Source organism: Perca fluviatilis, chromosome 11 (assembly GCF_010015445.1).
Source record: "Perca fluviatilis chromosome 11, GENO_Pfluv_1.0, whole genome shotgun sequence".
Lineage (NCBI taxonomy): Eukaryota > Metazoa > Chordata > Actinopteri > Perciformes > Percidae > Perca > Perca fluviatilis.
Genome location: NC_053122.1, coordinates 4,543,133 through 4,560,034, shown reverse-complemented (window position 1 = coordinate 4,560,034; position 16,902 = coordinate 4,543,133). Strand labels below are relative to the sequence as shown.

General features: G+C 43.0%; 1 protein-coding gene across 1 annotated transcript in view; it reads right to left on the bottom strand.

Moving 5' to 3' along the window:
• The window catches only part of dnaaf11 (dynein axonemal assembly factor 11), a 64,926-nt gene that overhangs the window by 32,313 nt on the left and 15,711 nt on the right, over positions 1–16,902 (bottom strand). The window contains exon 8 of the mRNA XM_039816106.1: positions 4,274–4,351. Coding sequence (XP_039672040.1) covers positions 4,274–4,351 — 78 coding nt within the window. The remainder of the gene's footprint in view (positions 1–4,273; positions 4,352–16,902) is intronic.

Here is a 16,902-nt window from a genome sequence, read left to right as displayed (position 1 = left end):
GTCAAGTATACCAGAATGTTGATGAGATATTTTGGTTTGGGCGTGTTAGTTTAAACAGAGATCAGTTCGTCTACTGCAGCTAAAAACACTTAAAAACTACACGGAGATCACTTTTGGCTCAAAACTCCCAAACCAAAGCGCAGCAATTTTAATGTATCCTAAGAAATATTGTGTTTGAGTAGCATCAATCTCCAGAACATGATTTTACAGGCCACTCATGGTGAGAAATATTAATAGTCCAGACGTGATATTTTTTATGTTATGGCCCAGACAGCAGTGAAGCAAACTGCCCCCATTTCTCTGCTGATGCAAAGCGATATATCATATAAAGGGCACACTCGTGACCCGAGTGTGTCCTCAGCTCAGATTACAAATGAAATCAGCCGTGTTTTAAGGCCTTGACCCCGGGGTCTTGTACTCTGGTATTAAACCATTAATGATGCTGATTATTAGAGAGGTCTGGTATTAAACCATTAATGATGGCTGCATTCCACTTATAGAGAGGTGGTATTAAACCATTAATGATGGCTGCATTCCACTTAGAGAGGTTGGTATTAAACCATTAATGATGGCTGCATTCCACTTTAGGAAGAGAGACCTGGTATTAAACCATTAATGATGGCTGCATTCCATTAGGAGAGGTCCTGGTATTAAACCATTAATGATTCCACTTAGAGAGACCCTGGTATTAAACCATTAATGATGGCTGCATTCCACTTAGGAGAGACCTGGTATTAAACCATTAATGATGGCTGCATTCCACTTAGGAGAGGTCCTGGTATTAAACCATTACTGATGGCTGCATTCCACTTAGAGAGGTCCTGGTATTAAAACCATTACTGATGGCTGCATTCCACTTAGGAGAGGTCCTGGTATTAAACCATTACTGATGGCTGCATTCCACTTAGGAGAGGTCCTGGTATTAAACCATTAATGATGGCTGCATTCTACTTAGGAGAGGTCTGGTATTAAAACCATTACTGATGGCTGCATTCCACTTAGGAGAGGTCCTGGTATTAAACCATTAATGATGGCTGCATTCCACTTAGGAGAGCCTGGTATTAAACCATTACTGATGGCTGCATTCCACTTAGGAGAGGTCCTGGTATTAAACCATTAATGATTCCACTTAGGAGAGACCCTGGTATTAAACCATTAATGATGGCTGCATTCCACTTAGAGAGGTCCTGGTATTAAACCATTACTGATGGCTGCATTCCACTTAGGAGAGGTCCTGGTATTAAACCATTACTGATGGCTGCATTCCACTTAGGAGAGGTCCTGGTATTAAACCATTACTGATGGCTGCATTCCACTTAGGAGAGACCCTGGTATTAAACCATTACTGATGGCTGCATTCCACTTAGGAGAGGTCCTGGTATTAAACCATTACTGATGGCTGCATTCCCACTTAGGAGAGTCCTGTTATTAAACCATTAATGATGGCTGCATTCTACTTAGGAGAGGTCCTGGTATTAAACCATTACTGATGGCTGCATTCCACTTAGGAGGTCCTGGTATTAAACCATTAATGATGGCTGCATTCCACTTAGGAGAGGTCCTGGTATTAAACCATTAATGATGGCTGCATTCCACTTAGGAGAGACCCTGGTATTAAACCATTACTGATGGCTGCATTCCACTTAGGAGAGGTCCTGGTATTAAACCATTAATGATGGCTGCATTCCACTTAGGAGAGGCTCCGGTTATTAAACCATTACTGATGGCTGCATTCCACTTAGGAGAGACCCTGGTATTAAACCATTACTGATGGCTGCATTCCACTTAGGAGAGGCCCTGGTATTAAACCATTACGATGGCTGCATTCCACTTAGAGAGAGCCCTGGTATTAAACCATTAATGATGGCTGCATTCCACTTAGGAGAGGTCCTGGTATTAAACCATTAATGATGGCTGCATTCCACTTAGGAGAGGCTCTGGTATTAAACCATTACTGATGGCTGCATTCCACTTAGGAGAGACCCTGGTATTAAACCATTACTGATGGCTGCATTCCACTTAGGAGAGACCCTGGTATTAAACCATTACTGATGGCTGCATTCCACTTAGGAGAGACCCTGGTATTGTGTATGCTGACTCACTGAAATATCTTACTGGGACACTTGATGGAACTGAGCCATCGTTAAGGTTATCAATCTCAGCTGTGCTTTTCCTACTATGACAAGTCAAAATGTCTGCTGTGAAAAAGGTATGGACCTTTTTCACAGCAGACATTTTGTGCGTCAGGTATTGTATATTGTATATTGTGCGTCAGGAATTGTGAGTCAGCATGCACAATACCAGAGCCTCTCCTAATTATTAATGGTTTTGAACACACCTGTGCTTTTCCTACTGTGACATGTCAACATTTCTGCCGTGACAAAGGTCCATGGAGGGAGGGAGAACGGGGTGGCCCGAACCACAGCGATCAGGTTCCCTCCCCAGCATGCAGGCAGGCCAATCCAAAAAAACAATGGCGTAAATGAAGCAATCACACAGCACCTGGAAGCTTTTTTCCCCGTCTCGCTGTCTGAGCAGATTGACCAGGAGGAGGTAATCGAGGGTCTCAAAGAAAACACATTACAGTTATGAAGCACTGTTAAGGGGAAACTGTATCAGAGCGGAGGTGCGGAGTGATTTCTTTCTGTTTATTTCTTTTTCTGAAACAAAATTGAAGGAGTTGATTGTGTTTTGAGAAACTATTAGGTTGCTTTTCTGCTGCGTTTCGTTGCTGTGAGTGAGTGAGTGGATTGGTCGATTTCCCTCACAGTCAATCATAGCCGGTAACAACATAAAGCCACTGAGATGAGATCTTACCAGAGGGGGAGGAAGTATTCAGTAAAAGTACCAACACCCCATTGTGAAAACACTGTTACAGTAAAAGTCCTGCATTGGAAATGCTCCTTCAGTAAAAGTACATAAGAATAATCAGTAAGATGTAGTTAAAGTCCCTCCCCTTCCGGTGGACACCATGTGACATCAAGGCCACATTCAGCCCCGAGAAAACGTGGAACGGGGGTGCGTTAAACACCATGTTGTGTGCGCAAGCACTCTGCCTGTTTATCACCACGGCTTTATACACACGTCTGATGCACAGGGACACACAGCAGCACACACACATGCAGAAGATTACACATAAAAATATTACGGTGTAAATCCTCCGTCATAACAGCAATGCTCCAAAGTCTAAACGCGCCTGGCTTTTAAAGGGAATGGGAGATGATCTCTGATTGGTTGATTGCATGTTACGCCCAAAACACACCTCTGATTAATGAAGACACTAAGTACAACCCTTTAGAACCAGGCGCCCGGCACATAGACCCTTTTTTTCTACCGTCAAACTAGCAAAAGTGGATTTGGACACGCCCTAAACGCACCTGCGCCAGGCGCTTCACGCTGTGCGCTTAGATCGTTAAAACAGGCCCATAAGGTCCCATAGGGTCCACCGGAAAGGGAGGGACTTCGTCTCTCTGTCAAACTTTTAAATATTCTCTAATTAGATTATTATTTCTCAGCATTAATGTTAAAGCAGGATTTTACTGTTGGAGTTGGTTGGGCTGGAGCACAGTTTGAACTATTAACTAATGATTATTTTTATTATGGATTTATCTGCTGATTGTTTTGTAAAAACAAAGAGTGGAAATAGTGTGAAATGTTTGTCACGAATTACCCAGAGCCTAAAGTGACACGACAGTCCAAACATCAATGTTTACTACTTACACATAATATTCACGTTTTAATTTTAAAAGTAACTAAAACGGTGGAGTGTGAGAAGTATGTATGCCAGAAAAAAACTCAAATACATTTGAATTTAGTATCTTAAATTTGTAGTAGTATAGTATTTAAATAAAGTATTTAGTTACCCTCCACCACTGACTTTGATTCATCGTTTTTTTTTACAATTTGGGTCATGCTTTGGTTGTTTTGGTTTTTGTTCATATCCGTTATGATCAGACAGGTTGTAAACAAAACCCCAAAATCCCCCCATTATTAAGGAATTAAAAGGCAAGTGAACAAACATGTCAATTATACTAATATACTGCACTATAAAGCTAGTGAATGCAGTCAGTCAAAACTTCAGTATAAGAGTCTTAAATAATAGAGTGAAACTCAGAATGTTTTTCTTTTTATGGTTTGTGCGATTTCTGTTGCTGTTGCCACAAAAGACAGGAATGATAAAAAAAAATAAGACCCAGGTTGTAAAAAAAGAGAAAGGTCCCTTTGACTACTTTAAAAACCAAGGTTGTATTTTGTTAATGGAAAAAGTGTTTACTTGGGCTCGTTGACGTTCATGACTCGGCCTTCAGCAGTGATCAGCGTCCTCGGGGCCTTCGGCTTCTTCTCTTTCTCCCTGCAGGGAAACAGCAAAGCATGAGAGAGAGAGAGAGAGTGTGTGTGTGTGTGTGTGTGTGTGTGTGTGTGTGTGTGTGTGTGTGTGTGTGTGTGTGTGTGTTTGGGTGTGTGTGTGGGGGGGGGGGGTGGACTGACAGACGACAGTAGCAAAGTTATGAGGTCTTTGGGGTGAAGGAGAGAGCCACATCCATAAAGAATCAACAGATAACTTGAGAGTTTTACTGTAGAAAAACACACACACACGCCACACACACACACACACACACACACACACACACACACACACACACACACACACACACACACACACACACACACACACACACACACACACACACACACACACACACAGCTTTAACACTTTTACAGTTTCAAATTGGTCAAAGTTTGCAGAAAAAGCAAGGCAAACGGAAATATTTTGTTTGATAATGTCACTTCTGCAGCCAACTCTGTGCACTTTTGTCTAAACTTCAACCAAGATTAATTCTGGTTAGAGCTGGGCAATATATCAATATTATATTAATATCGTGATACGAGACTAGATATCGTCTTAGATTTTGAATATCGGAATATGACATAAGTGTCTTTTCCTGGTTTTAAAGGCTGCATTACAGTGAAGTGATGTCATTTTCTGAACTTACCAGACTGTTGTAACTGTTCTTTTATTTACCTTTACCCACTTAGTCATTATGATGATTATTTATCAAAAATCTCATTGTGAAAATATTTTGTGAAAGCACCAATAGTCAACACTACAATATCGTTGCGGTATCGATATTGTGATATTTGATTTTCTCCATATCGCCCAGCCCTAATTCTGGTGTTATGTTTTCTGAAAACACCTCTGTCTATGTGTGAAGCGGTAATAAGTAAAATGTATAACCCCAACTTCACTTTGTATCAGGGGGAAATCATTTGCGCACAGCTCACTCTGGAATATTTCTTACTTCCTTATTTTTCCACCTGGGGAAACAGCCGGAAAGAAAGAAAGAAACAAACAAACAAACAAACAAAGAAAGAAAGAGAGAGAGAGAGAGAGAGAGAGACACAGACAGACAGACAGACAGATAGATACTTTATTCATCCCGAGGGAAATTGTAGGCATCCAGTAGCTTAGACAACCATAACACAACACACATACATACATACATACACACATATATCTCACATACATACGAATCAATCACAGAAATTTAACAAGTTAACAATTTGTGAAGTGATTCCAAAGGTCTGGTATGGACTGACCATGTGATGCAATGACCATGATAAGGTGCTATATGGCAGAGGTGTATAGTCCAGGTGCCAGAAAGTAGAAATCCTGTCCAGCAGCTGTCCCAACCATCACTAAACCAGCTCCTCTACCAGGTAGATGAGCTCGTTAGTGAAAACACCTGTTCTAGATGTAGAGGCAGATCCAAAAACATGGCAGGATTTTCACTTTCTGGCACCTGGACTATACACCTCTGCTATATGGTAGAGTGTGTGCAGTGGTGGTAGTGTAAAAGTGAACAGTGCAGGGATTGAAGGAGGGCACATCAGACCTGTTTGAAAACACTGATGTATGGCGTAGACCCTGCTGCAGTCGTGTACTGGCAGCTACAATCGGATCCTAAACCAGTGGCTCCAAACCGTAGAGACGGGATGTGTTAAAAATGCTGCTATTCTGGATGTTGACAGGCGGCGAGGATTCTTTTAATCTGGTGTCCACTCAGAATTAACTCGGGGCCGCATGGAGGTAGCAATCGCCAGGTTGGGACCGTAGACCAGTGTTTCTCAAATGGGGGTCCGTGTACCCCTAGGGGTACTTTGGAGTACTGTAGGGGGTACGTGAGATTCCTTTTTGAAATGTTAATCAAAATACTACTACTCAAATGTATCAGTCATGCATAATTCATGAAATGTATTTAGTTATGGATTCTAAACATTTGAAGTAGCATTTAAGTGTGTTTCAGTTACAAGCTTGTTAAGTAAAATCAGACACTAATGGTGCAGAGCTGTAATGTACCTCTTTGTAGAGCCTTTTTTTCTACCAAAAATGCTTTGCACTTGTCAGCTAACAAATATTTCAAAGGGGGGTACATTATTGAAAAAGGTTTGAGAACCACTGCCGTAGACTGTAAAAATAATGGGCGTAGCATCCATGACGGTCAGTGTTAACGCTTATCAGTTCAATTTTCTAAGCGCAAACGGACATTTGGAAAAACAGAAAAATGGGTTCAAATATCAGATTTTTCATTTTTTCCGCCTTAACAAATTAAAAAGTTGGATCTTTAACCTGTTTTTCCAATTTTCTGTTTTTTATTCAGAGGATCAGAAATTGAGAAAATTACAAAATTGCGTCTGGGCTCCAATTATTCAATACTACCATGTGGTATTCTCTCCCTCGTTCCCCCTAGCTACGCCCCCCCACCACCACCACTCGAAACCATCAGTTGCACCTCTGATCCCAAAGTCTATCAGTTTGGTGTTTTTTGGGTCCATATGCAATGACCTGCATATTCCGCAAAGTAGAGGGAGAGAATACCACATGGCAGGATTGAATAGCTCAGATGCAATTTTGTAATTTTCTCAATTTCTGATCCTCTGAATAAAAAACAGAAAATTGGAAAAACAGGTTAAAGATCCAACTTTTGAATTTAATTTTGAATTTTGAAAAAAATCTGATATTTGAACCAATTTTTCTGTTTTTCCAAATGTCCGTTTGAACTGATAAGCGTTACACTGACCCATGACGTCACCCGTTGGTTTGTACACTGCTGTTTTGCAGCCTCGAGTATTCTATGGTTGGGACCCACTGGTCTAAACTGAATAATAAACTCTGAAAATGAGCGGCTCCAAGAGATGGATCACCATATTAAGTATTCATAAAAACGTCTCTGGATGGAAGTACATCACTCACACTAAACTGAAGCCACACAGCGCATTTTCCTACAGACCACCACCTAAAAGACAAGTGATTTACTGAATTCTCTTCACCATCTGCTGTACAACCAGTGACTCCATTAACCGCATTAAGCAGGCGGTGACAGAAGCACAGGCAGGGAAAAACGTCCATCTATTAGACCCACTGAGCAGCAGATGAAGGACTCGGCAGGTGGGTGTTAAGCGCTCTGCGGAGGGTCACGGCCTTCACGACATCTCCGCAGCAGTGCATCATCCGCAGAAAGGAGGAGTGTGACAGAGGGCGTGATCGAAGAGAACTTCAATTTGCTGAACTGAAGGGATGTTGAGTTCATGGTTTAATTACAGCTGCCGGTGATGAGTTTAAGTGGTGCTGCGGAGGCACTAGCACCTCCTGGGTTAATATGGGTCCTTTAGGGTCCCACAGTCAGTCAGTCAGACAGACAGTAGCTGAGTTTCCATCCACTTGTCAATTGAATTATCTGAAGTTCGGTAAAAAAAAACCTCATGCGAATAAAGCTGGTGAAAGTGTGTTTCCATCCAACTGCTTTAAAGCGAAAAAAAACCTGTGTGTAATGACGTCACGTGCTGTTTTCAGGGTTCATACGCATTTTAACCAATACTTTTCCATGGCTTTTTCATTACTTTTCGGCAAATTTCCATGACTGTGTGTTCCTGAAAATGTCAGTCGACATTATACAATAAGAATACAAATCTGTGTTAAAGTTTACCCCTCAGAGGTTTAACTATAACATGAATGATAACGTATGTGGTTCATCGTGGGAGACATAATATCTCTCCCCGAATACAACGTTGAGGTTAAGACGATGTGAAAATACATTTATTAATCACATATTGTTATGATGTGTTAAAAAAAATTCCATGACTTTTCCAAAACTTTCTGGGTCTTTTTAAGTTTCCAAAACCTTTCCAGGCCTGGAATTTGCATTTTTCAAATTCCATAACTTTTCCAGTTTTTTTCAAAATGTATAAACCCTGTGTTTTGTGATTAAATTGGTATATCGAATTGATTAGAGACATTTTAAGGTGTTTCCGTTCATTTTCACACTGAATCGCACAACATTCAAGGAAACATTTGCAAACAAAGTTTTGCTAGACAAAAGTAGTTGTTAATATAAGAAGGCGAGGAAGCTCCGATGGGCCTTTGGCCGAGGATCTGATCCAGCTCATCAAAAAGGTGGAACTTGCCTTTTATTTTCCCTCCGGCAACCGCAGCGAGACAACTCTCTTTTTTGAGACATGTATCGCTGTTAGAGCGCCTTCCATTTACTCCGCAGGACGTCCCACGGCTTGTCGTAACCTTTGTTGGTCATTTCCTTCGCGAGTTCCTGATAAATTATGGCATTTCTTAGATTTTTGCTATCTAAATTAGCAGTTATATTTTGCTCGTAAATTAAATTCAAAAAGTCTCTCGTCTCCTCGTTCGTCCACTTCCATCATGTCTTTGTTGACGCCTGTCATGTGTGCAAACAGAGAGGAAATACTGGGCGGAAATGACCTAAAACTTCTTCTTCTTCATTTTGTGGCGGGTTGCAACCATAAAATGACCTAAAACTTAATCGCAATTCATTCATTTATTCTGCAAATAAGGTTTCCATCAGCGTTTATCGCATAAGCCGATCTATATATCGATCAAGAGAAAATCCGTTGAGACCGAACGTATTTCCTTTGAGTCGATATACATGAAATTCTATCGAATTTTACTGTTTCCATGACGGCATTTTTCATTTTCACTTAACTCGGATAAAAACGTGTGAATGGAAACATAGCTAGTGAAGCTGGACGACCATGTCTTCCTCTTCAGCAACACACTTTCTAAAACTACTTTTGAACGTACACACGTTTCACCAAAACAAGTTCCTTCCCGAAGGCTATTTAGCAGCAGCACCGTGGCTCCGTCGGGCGATTAGGACCGCCCAAAGCGATTGTGATTGGTTTAAAGAAATGCCAATAAACCAGAGCACGTTTTTCTCCAATCCCAGAATGTTGTGTGGACTTTTATTGTTCAGGATTTCTTCAGTAAAAGTCTCAAAGGCACGACAACAACAACTTTTCTTTTGTTTTTTATGTGAGAAATAAGATCCTTGTGGCAAAAAACCCTTTCAGCTCGTCTCCTTGGCCTATGTCGTCATTTTGCTCGGACTACTGCGGCCATTTCATCAGGAGGCATATGAGAGGAAACCCGCCTTCGGCTGGTTTATACCCGCTTTTAAGAGACGGAGAATTTTCCCCGCAAAATAGAGGTGCTCTTTCACGTGCGGTTTTTGTACATACCGCGGAATACATACAGTCATTAGGCAGACTTTGCGCTTCTCCTCCCATCTCTTTATGGGAAACTCCCACACTCCCCTTCACCCTCCAGTGAATGCATATGCATGACACGGAAAAGTGCAATTTGCCATTTTCAGTCCCTGCGACAGGCAGTCTGCTCTTTTACCTCAGTGCGGCCTGTTTGTACGTACCTCGCCATGCTTTTAAGCGCACATTGCAAAACTAATACGCCTGAAGTGGGCGCAAAAGCGTTAGTACATCTGGCCCTCTGTGACAAGAAGCAAAGAAGCTGTTCTGATGGCTTGTCGTGGAGCAACACCTCACTAACACACTTTATGTTCTGCTTTCCTTTAGTTTTCACCCGTCTGTAATTCTCCATTCTAGCAGCCAATTGGATTTAATGGAGCAGGGACTCCAAATGATAGACACCGGCCATCTATTGGAGTCCATTTCTACCAACAAATTACATCAATTTGGCTGATAATTTGTGGTTATTTTCCAGGTGATCTGTGAAGACTGTCAGCCATAGTGTGTTGGGGATGAGTTGGGGTGAGACAGAGGGCGAGTATCCACTCCTAAATATGAAACCAAAAGGATCATCTCCATCCATCTGCCTCCCAGTTCAAACAGAAGCTTTTCCCTCCACATCCCTTTAAGCCATATACTGTTGACTTGTCAAGGTCTCAGTGTAGCTCTCTGCTCTGTAACTTATTTCTTTTCTTTTTTTCCAAAGGAGGTGTGACAGGGGCGTCTATCAAACAGCTGAGTCATGGAGACATCAGGGCTGACAGCTTCACTGCCGGTCTGAGTGGAGTCCAGCGTTGAGGACAATCTGTTCAGACAGCTTTCGGTTAGCCATGTACGACTGTCTGCAGAGAAGTATTAATCTGCACTGGGTTTATCTGCAGACCTACGATCACGGAGCAGAGGACTTTCAGGATACAGAAAACACCTTCTGCAAAGCCTCTGCTCTGCGAGTTATACTGCACACTGCCAAAGTCAAGCACATTAGGGCCGCGTTCAGACCGAATTCAGCCCTGCGGGAAAAATCTCAACCCTCTCATTGATTTGAATGGAGCCATTCTGGGAAGTGCAGCAGGGATACCAAGGCAGATAGCTCCGGCAAAACAACACAGGGTCATCCCGTGGATGTATTATAAGAACTGGATACAGCGTTCGAGGTGGAGCCCCGTTCGTTCTTCATTTGCTAAGTGGAACATGAAGCCTTCATGGAGCAAAAAAGATTACCTTGTTATTTTGTCAACAAAGAGTTTAGCAATCTACAAATCTACTATCCATGGATATATTTTAGAATTAGCATTATTCTGTTTTATAAATCACGTTCAATAGCTGGTGTCACTTTAGTGTCTGCCTCAATGTCTTTATTCAAACATTTTATACAACACACCACAATTTATCTCCCTTCCTGCATCTCCACCCGTCCATCTTACCCACACACATTCATTAACTGCACCCATTTGTCAGTTTTCCTCTTCTGTGTGTTCGGGTTCAGCTGCGCAGGCTGCAGGTTGGAGTCTTCCTCTCAGAGGAACTGGGCAGCCATCAAGCACAGGGGCGTCTCCCAGCTGACCTTATCGCAGGATCCCAGCAAATTCATCTTTCCTGACAACCCAGTGACTGCTCGGCTGCATGCGTCAAGTCAGCGCGCTCTGACAGCCGCGTGCAGGGAGACGATAAAAAACGGCAACACCACATCACCCTGATTTTATGCTTGGACAGCTTGCAGGCCTGGGATGTTTTTCTGTGATACGGATTAGGAGGAGGGACCTGTCACTGGTCGGCTTCTCAGCCATCACACTGGGTTTCCTCAAATTATATATGTGAGAATAATAATCCAGGGGTGTTCTCTGATTTCTTATCAACAGGAAGAAGGTTTCAATGTGCCCCCTTCCTCTTCCTTTGTGCTAATACCCCCCGACAAATATGTGCACCAAAGTCTTCCACAAACATAGGGGAAATACTGGCATTTCTGGTTCAAAAAAAGATCTACTACATTCAACTCTTATGACAAATGTAGTGTTACGTGACACTTCTCTTTGAGGAGTGCAGGAAAAGACATCTAGAAAAGGACGGATTAATCCACTAATCTGAGGAAAACAGCCAGGATACAACCATTCAAACACCTCCAGGCGACTGTAAAGAGATTCCTGTGGGCAGGAGATGCAGTCGCGCTCAGAGCACTCACGCAGCAGGGTACTTCTTCTACAGTATTCGTCATACGCAGCTCAGCTATTCATGACTCTGTGGCTCGAGGTGTTATGGAAAGTAAACGCTGTGAGTCAGCGCTGCGTCCAGGGCTCAGCAGAGTGAGGTGAAACACAGAAGTAAAACAGAGCTGTCACTCCTCCAGGGTCCAAAATTAGCATCATCTACTAGCCAAATGCTGGTAAAATATGCAAGTAGTGGCTGGTAGATTTGCTTCACTCACCAGCCAAAAAACAATGCGTATCTATTGAGTTGCTTGTTAAAGCTCCCATGGCATGAAAATTTCACATTATGAGGTTTTTTAACATTAACATGAGTTCCCCCAGTGGCTAGAAATGGTGATAGGTGTAAACCGAGCCCTGGGTATCCTGCTCTGCCTTTGAGAAAATGAAAGCTCAGATGGGCCAATCAGGAATCTTCTCCTTATGAGGTCATAAGGAGCAAGGTTACCTCCCCTTTCTCTGCTTTGCCAGCCCAGAGGATTTGGCCCACCCATGAGAGAGAGACATCATGGCTTTCAAACAAGCAAAGTGGCAGTTGGTCAAGGCCACACCCCCACCCTCCACCTTGCCCCCCCTCTCTCCTCCTCAATAGCTACAGACACAGAAATGGCACATCCTAAGGAAAGCTCATGAACCTGAAAATGAGCATAATATGGGCACTTTAACACTTTAATAAAGTTGAAACAGATTCTAGGGGTGGGCGATACTGGGAATTTTGGTATCGATCCGATACCAAGTAAATGCAGGGCTAGTATCGCCGATACCGATTCAGATACTTTTTACTTGTAACTCACGATCATTGAATAATTTTGCCTTTAGTTAGTTGATTATGATTATGATAAAACGCAGGCAAATCTAAATGTTCTTATTTAATAACTAGAATATAAAACAATGTAATGGTATAAAAATAATATACAGTAACAAATATAAATATAACAAAGTCAACAACTCAACCAAAAATACCTTCCATTACGCACAGATATCTGTGAAAAATAGTCAGTTGTGCAAAATAAGTAAACAAAAGCCACAATGTATAAATATAAATATAACCGTTCTGACTCTCCGCTCTCCGGCAGAGCAGGGGAGGGAGAGAGAGAGAGAGAGAGAGAGAGAGAGAGAGAGAGAGAGAGAGAGAGAGAAAAGAAGAGAAAAGAGAAGAGAAAAAAAAAAAAAAAAAGAAGAGAGAGAGAGAGAGAGAGAAAAAGAAAAAGAGAAAGAGAAAGAAAAAAAAAAAAAAAAAAAAAAAAAAAAGAGAGAGAGAGAGAGAGAGAGAGGTGCGCTGTTTGCACACTGCGCACAGAATTGGAGAGACACTGTGCTCACATGAACTCGTGAAACTGCAACAGAAGTATCGATCTCATCGCGACAGTATCGATCCGATACCAATACTCATCTTGGTATCGATACTATCGATATTTAGATCGATACGCCCAGCCCTAACAGATTCAACTTTTGGAGAAATGCATTACCCAACGTTGCGGTGGCCAGTCATGTAACTGGCGACAGCCCTAGAAGGATACACACATGTTTGAGAAAGCTGAACGGTTATTTTATACCTCATTTGGGGAGCTCACAGCTGCCAGCTGATATCAGCGTACTGACAGAGAGAGACAGTAAGTGTGTGTGAGAGAGAGATGACGCACAGTGAGAAGAGGACATGCAACACACACACACCTAATTAACACCCTGGCACGAGGGTAACCTTAAGGGTGAGCGCTAATTAGCAGCGTGGCGGGAAAATTAATTATTAATTCTGTTAAACCTTGTGTTGTCTTCCATTCGACCATGTACTTGTCGTCCTGAAAATCAACACTTTTTTTCTGACATTTTCGTCTCTTTTTATCGACACTTTTGTCTCTTTTTTCAATGTTTTTGGCTCTTTTTTTGACGTTTCTTTTCACCATCGTGTATAAACACCACTGACACCAAGTTATTACCAGTTTTACATTTACTACATTTTTGAAATTCATGGTCAATAAACCTCATTTGTTAACCTGGAAAAACCCTGACGAACTTCCGGCAAATTTGAGATTTGCTTTGCAAGTCAGTCTGGCCAAGAGCCCATTCAAGCCCATTTCCAATGTCCCCAAAATCGAGGCACCAATCACAACCGCTGAGGCGGGCTTTACACCAATCACAACTACTGAGGAGGGCTTTACACCAATCACAACCACTGAGGCGGGCTCTACACCAATCACAACCGTTGAGGAGGGCTTTACACCAATCACAACCGTTGAGGCGGGCTCTACACCAATCACAACCGTTGAGGAGGGCTCTACACCAATCACAACCGTTGAGGCGGGCTTTACACCAATCACAACCGTTGAGGCGGGCTTTACACCAATCACAACCGCTGAGGCGGGCTTTACACCAATCACAACCGTTGAGGAGGGCTTTACACCAATCACAACCGTTGAGGCGGGCTCTACACCAATCACAACCGTTGAGGCGGGCTCTACACCAATCACAACCATTGAGGCGGGCTTTACACCAATCACAACCGTTGAGGCGGGCTCTACACCAATCACAACCGTTGAGGAGGGCTTTACACCAATCAAAACCGTTGAGGCAGGCTTTACACCAATCACAACTACTGAGGAGGGCTTTACACCAATCACAACCACTGAGGCGGGCTCTACACCAATCACAACCGTTGAGGAGGGCTTTACACCAATCACAACCGTTGAGGCGGGCTCTACACCAATCACAACCGTTGAGGCGGGCTTTACACCAATCACAACCGTTGAGGCGGGCTCTACACCAATCACAACCGTTGAGGCGGGCTTTACACCAATCACAACCGTTGAGGCGGGCTTTACACCAATCACAACCGTTGAGGAGGGCTTTACACCAATCACAACCATCGAGGCGGGCTTTACACGATGACGATAGCGCAGCGACAGCGAGCAGCTTTTTGTTTACATTCAACATGACGGCTACCGAAACGCAGCGTCACCCAGATCGTTGCTCTGATTGGTTGAAGGACTATCCAATTGCGCCCAGAGGCATTTGAGCAGAAATTAGTTGTCAATTAACCTTTCCCAGCCCCACTCTCAGTTACAGCTGAGAAGGGTCTGGTGTCAACCAGGCTACTCATTTATAGGAAATTATACGTAATTCTTGAGTTAAAAAAGCAGAAATTATGAATTATTTAGACTCAAATTACAGGAAGGATCATTACAGAAGGCTATATGTCAACATTCAGTCTGGTGCTGATATTCATTTGTTGGGTGGGTGTTCAATTTTCAATTTTGGGATTCAAATATTCGTTCTTTTGTTTGCGTTTTTCCTTCAATGTTGTAATAAAGTTGAGACTGATTCAACTTTCGGAGAAAAGCAACCCTAAAAGGGCTATATACATGTCTTGAGCCCCCTGAACAGTTATTTTTAAATAATTTTGGGGAGTGGGTTGTTATGTCCTCTGCATCCCCCCGAAATCTACACTGTAAGAAAAAAAAAAAATAGTGGAAAAAGTAGACACAGTTCTTGTTTTCTGTACAAGTTTTGAGCCCCCGCAACTGTTATTTATTACCTCTTTTTGGGGAGTGGGCTGTCTTTTATATTTTTTTGAGGGTGGAGAAATCTACCTCTTGTAAATATTGGGGTACATACACCTATGATTGGCATCCTCCAGCTCCTCAGCTGATTCATTAGTCACAAAACGTCAGAACTAAATCCTCCATGACCCTCTGAACCTGCTCCCGTCTCCCCCGGTTACAGTACGGCTCGTTCTCTGCTGCAGGAACGAACCTGAAAACCTCTCATTAACCCGACGGATGAACCAGGACTGAACGTCCCCTCATCTGTCCTGCTAATTATTACTGGTATCAAACTAAAATTAAATTCCATCTTTCTTGCTGCTTGACTTTCAGTTAAACATGTAGCAACACACATGTCTGGCACACATGGTCTCCAGCACACATGTTGGCCTCAGCACACATGTTGGCCTCAGCACACATGTTGGCCTCAGCACACATGTTGGCCTCAGCACACATGTTGGTCTCAGCACACATGTTGGCCTCAGCACACATGTTGGTCTCAGCACACATGTTAGCACACATGTTGGTCTCAGCACACATGTTGGTCTCAGCACACATGTTGGTCTCAGCACACATGTTGGCCTCAGCACACATGTTGGCCTCAGCACACATGTTGGTCTCAGCACACATGTTGGTCTCAGCACACATGTTGGTCTCAGCACACATGGTCTCAGCACACATGTTGGTCTCAGCACACATGTTGGCCTCAGCACACATGTTGGTCTCAGCACACATGTTGGTCTCAGCACACATGTTGGTCTCAGCACACATGTTGGTCTCAGCACACATGTTGGCCTCAGCACACATGTTGGTCTCAGCACACATGGTCTCAGCACACATGTTGGTCTCAGCACACATGTTGGCCTCAGCACACATGTTGGCCTCAGCACACATGTTGGCCTCAGCACACATGTTGGCCTCAGCACACATGTTGGCCTCAGCACACATGTTGGCCTCAGCACACATGTTGGTCTCAGCACACATGTTGGCCTCAGCACACATGTTGGCCTCAGCACACATGGTCTCAGCACACATGTTGGTCTCAGCACACATGTTGGTCTCAGCACACATGTTGGCCTCAGCACACATGTTAGCACACATGTTGGTCACAGCACACATGTTGGCCTGAGCACACACTGGTCTGCAGAGCCCCCTGACCTGCCGCTAACGTTTGCTGAGCTCGTTTTCTCTCATAATAACTTAAGATCCAGACGTCAGATAGCAGGGGTTTTTACGACTCAGAATGGGCCTTTGGGGGGAATTTGAATAGTAGAAAAATCAATAGTATTTGAATGCTGAAATTACTATTCAAATGTGATTATTTTTATAAATAGGTTGGCTAACTTTAGCTAATCTCCCTCTTCTCATGTCACGTCTGATGAAGAATAAGTCACGGGAGTGAGAAACATAAGGCATTGTGAGCTAACGTTACGTACCGAGTAACGTTAGTACAGGGGGGAGTGACAGGCTGCGGCTGGAAATCAGAAGAAGGATGGGAAATAGTTTTAACATGACTTTAAAATCGACATCCACTGAGCCAAAGAGCTTATGTTATCAATAGCTAGCTCGTTCTGGTTTCCTAACTGCGT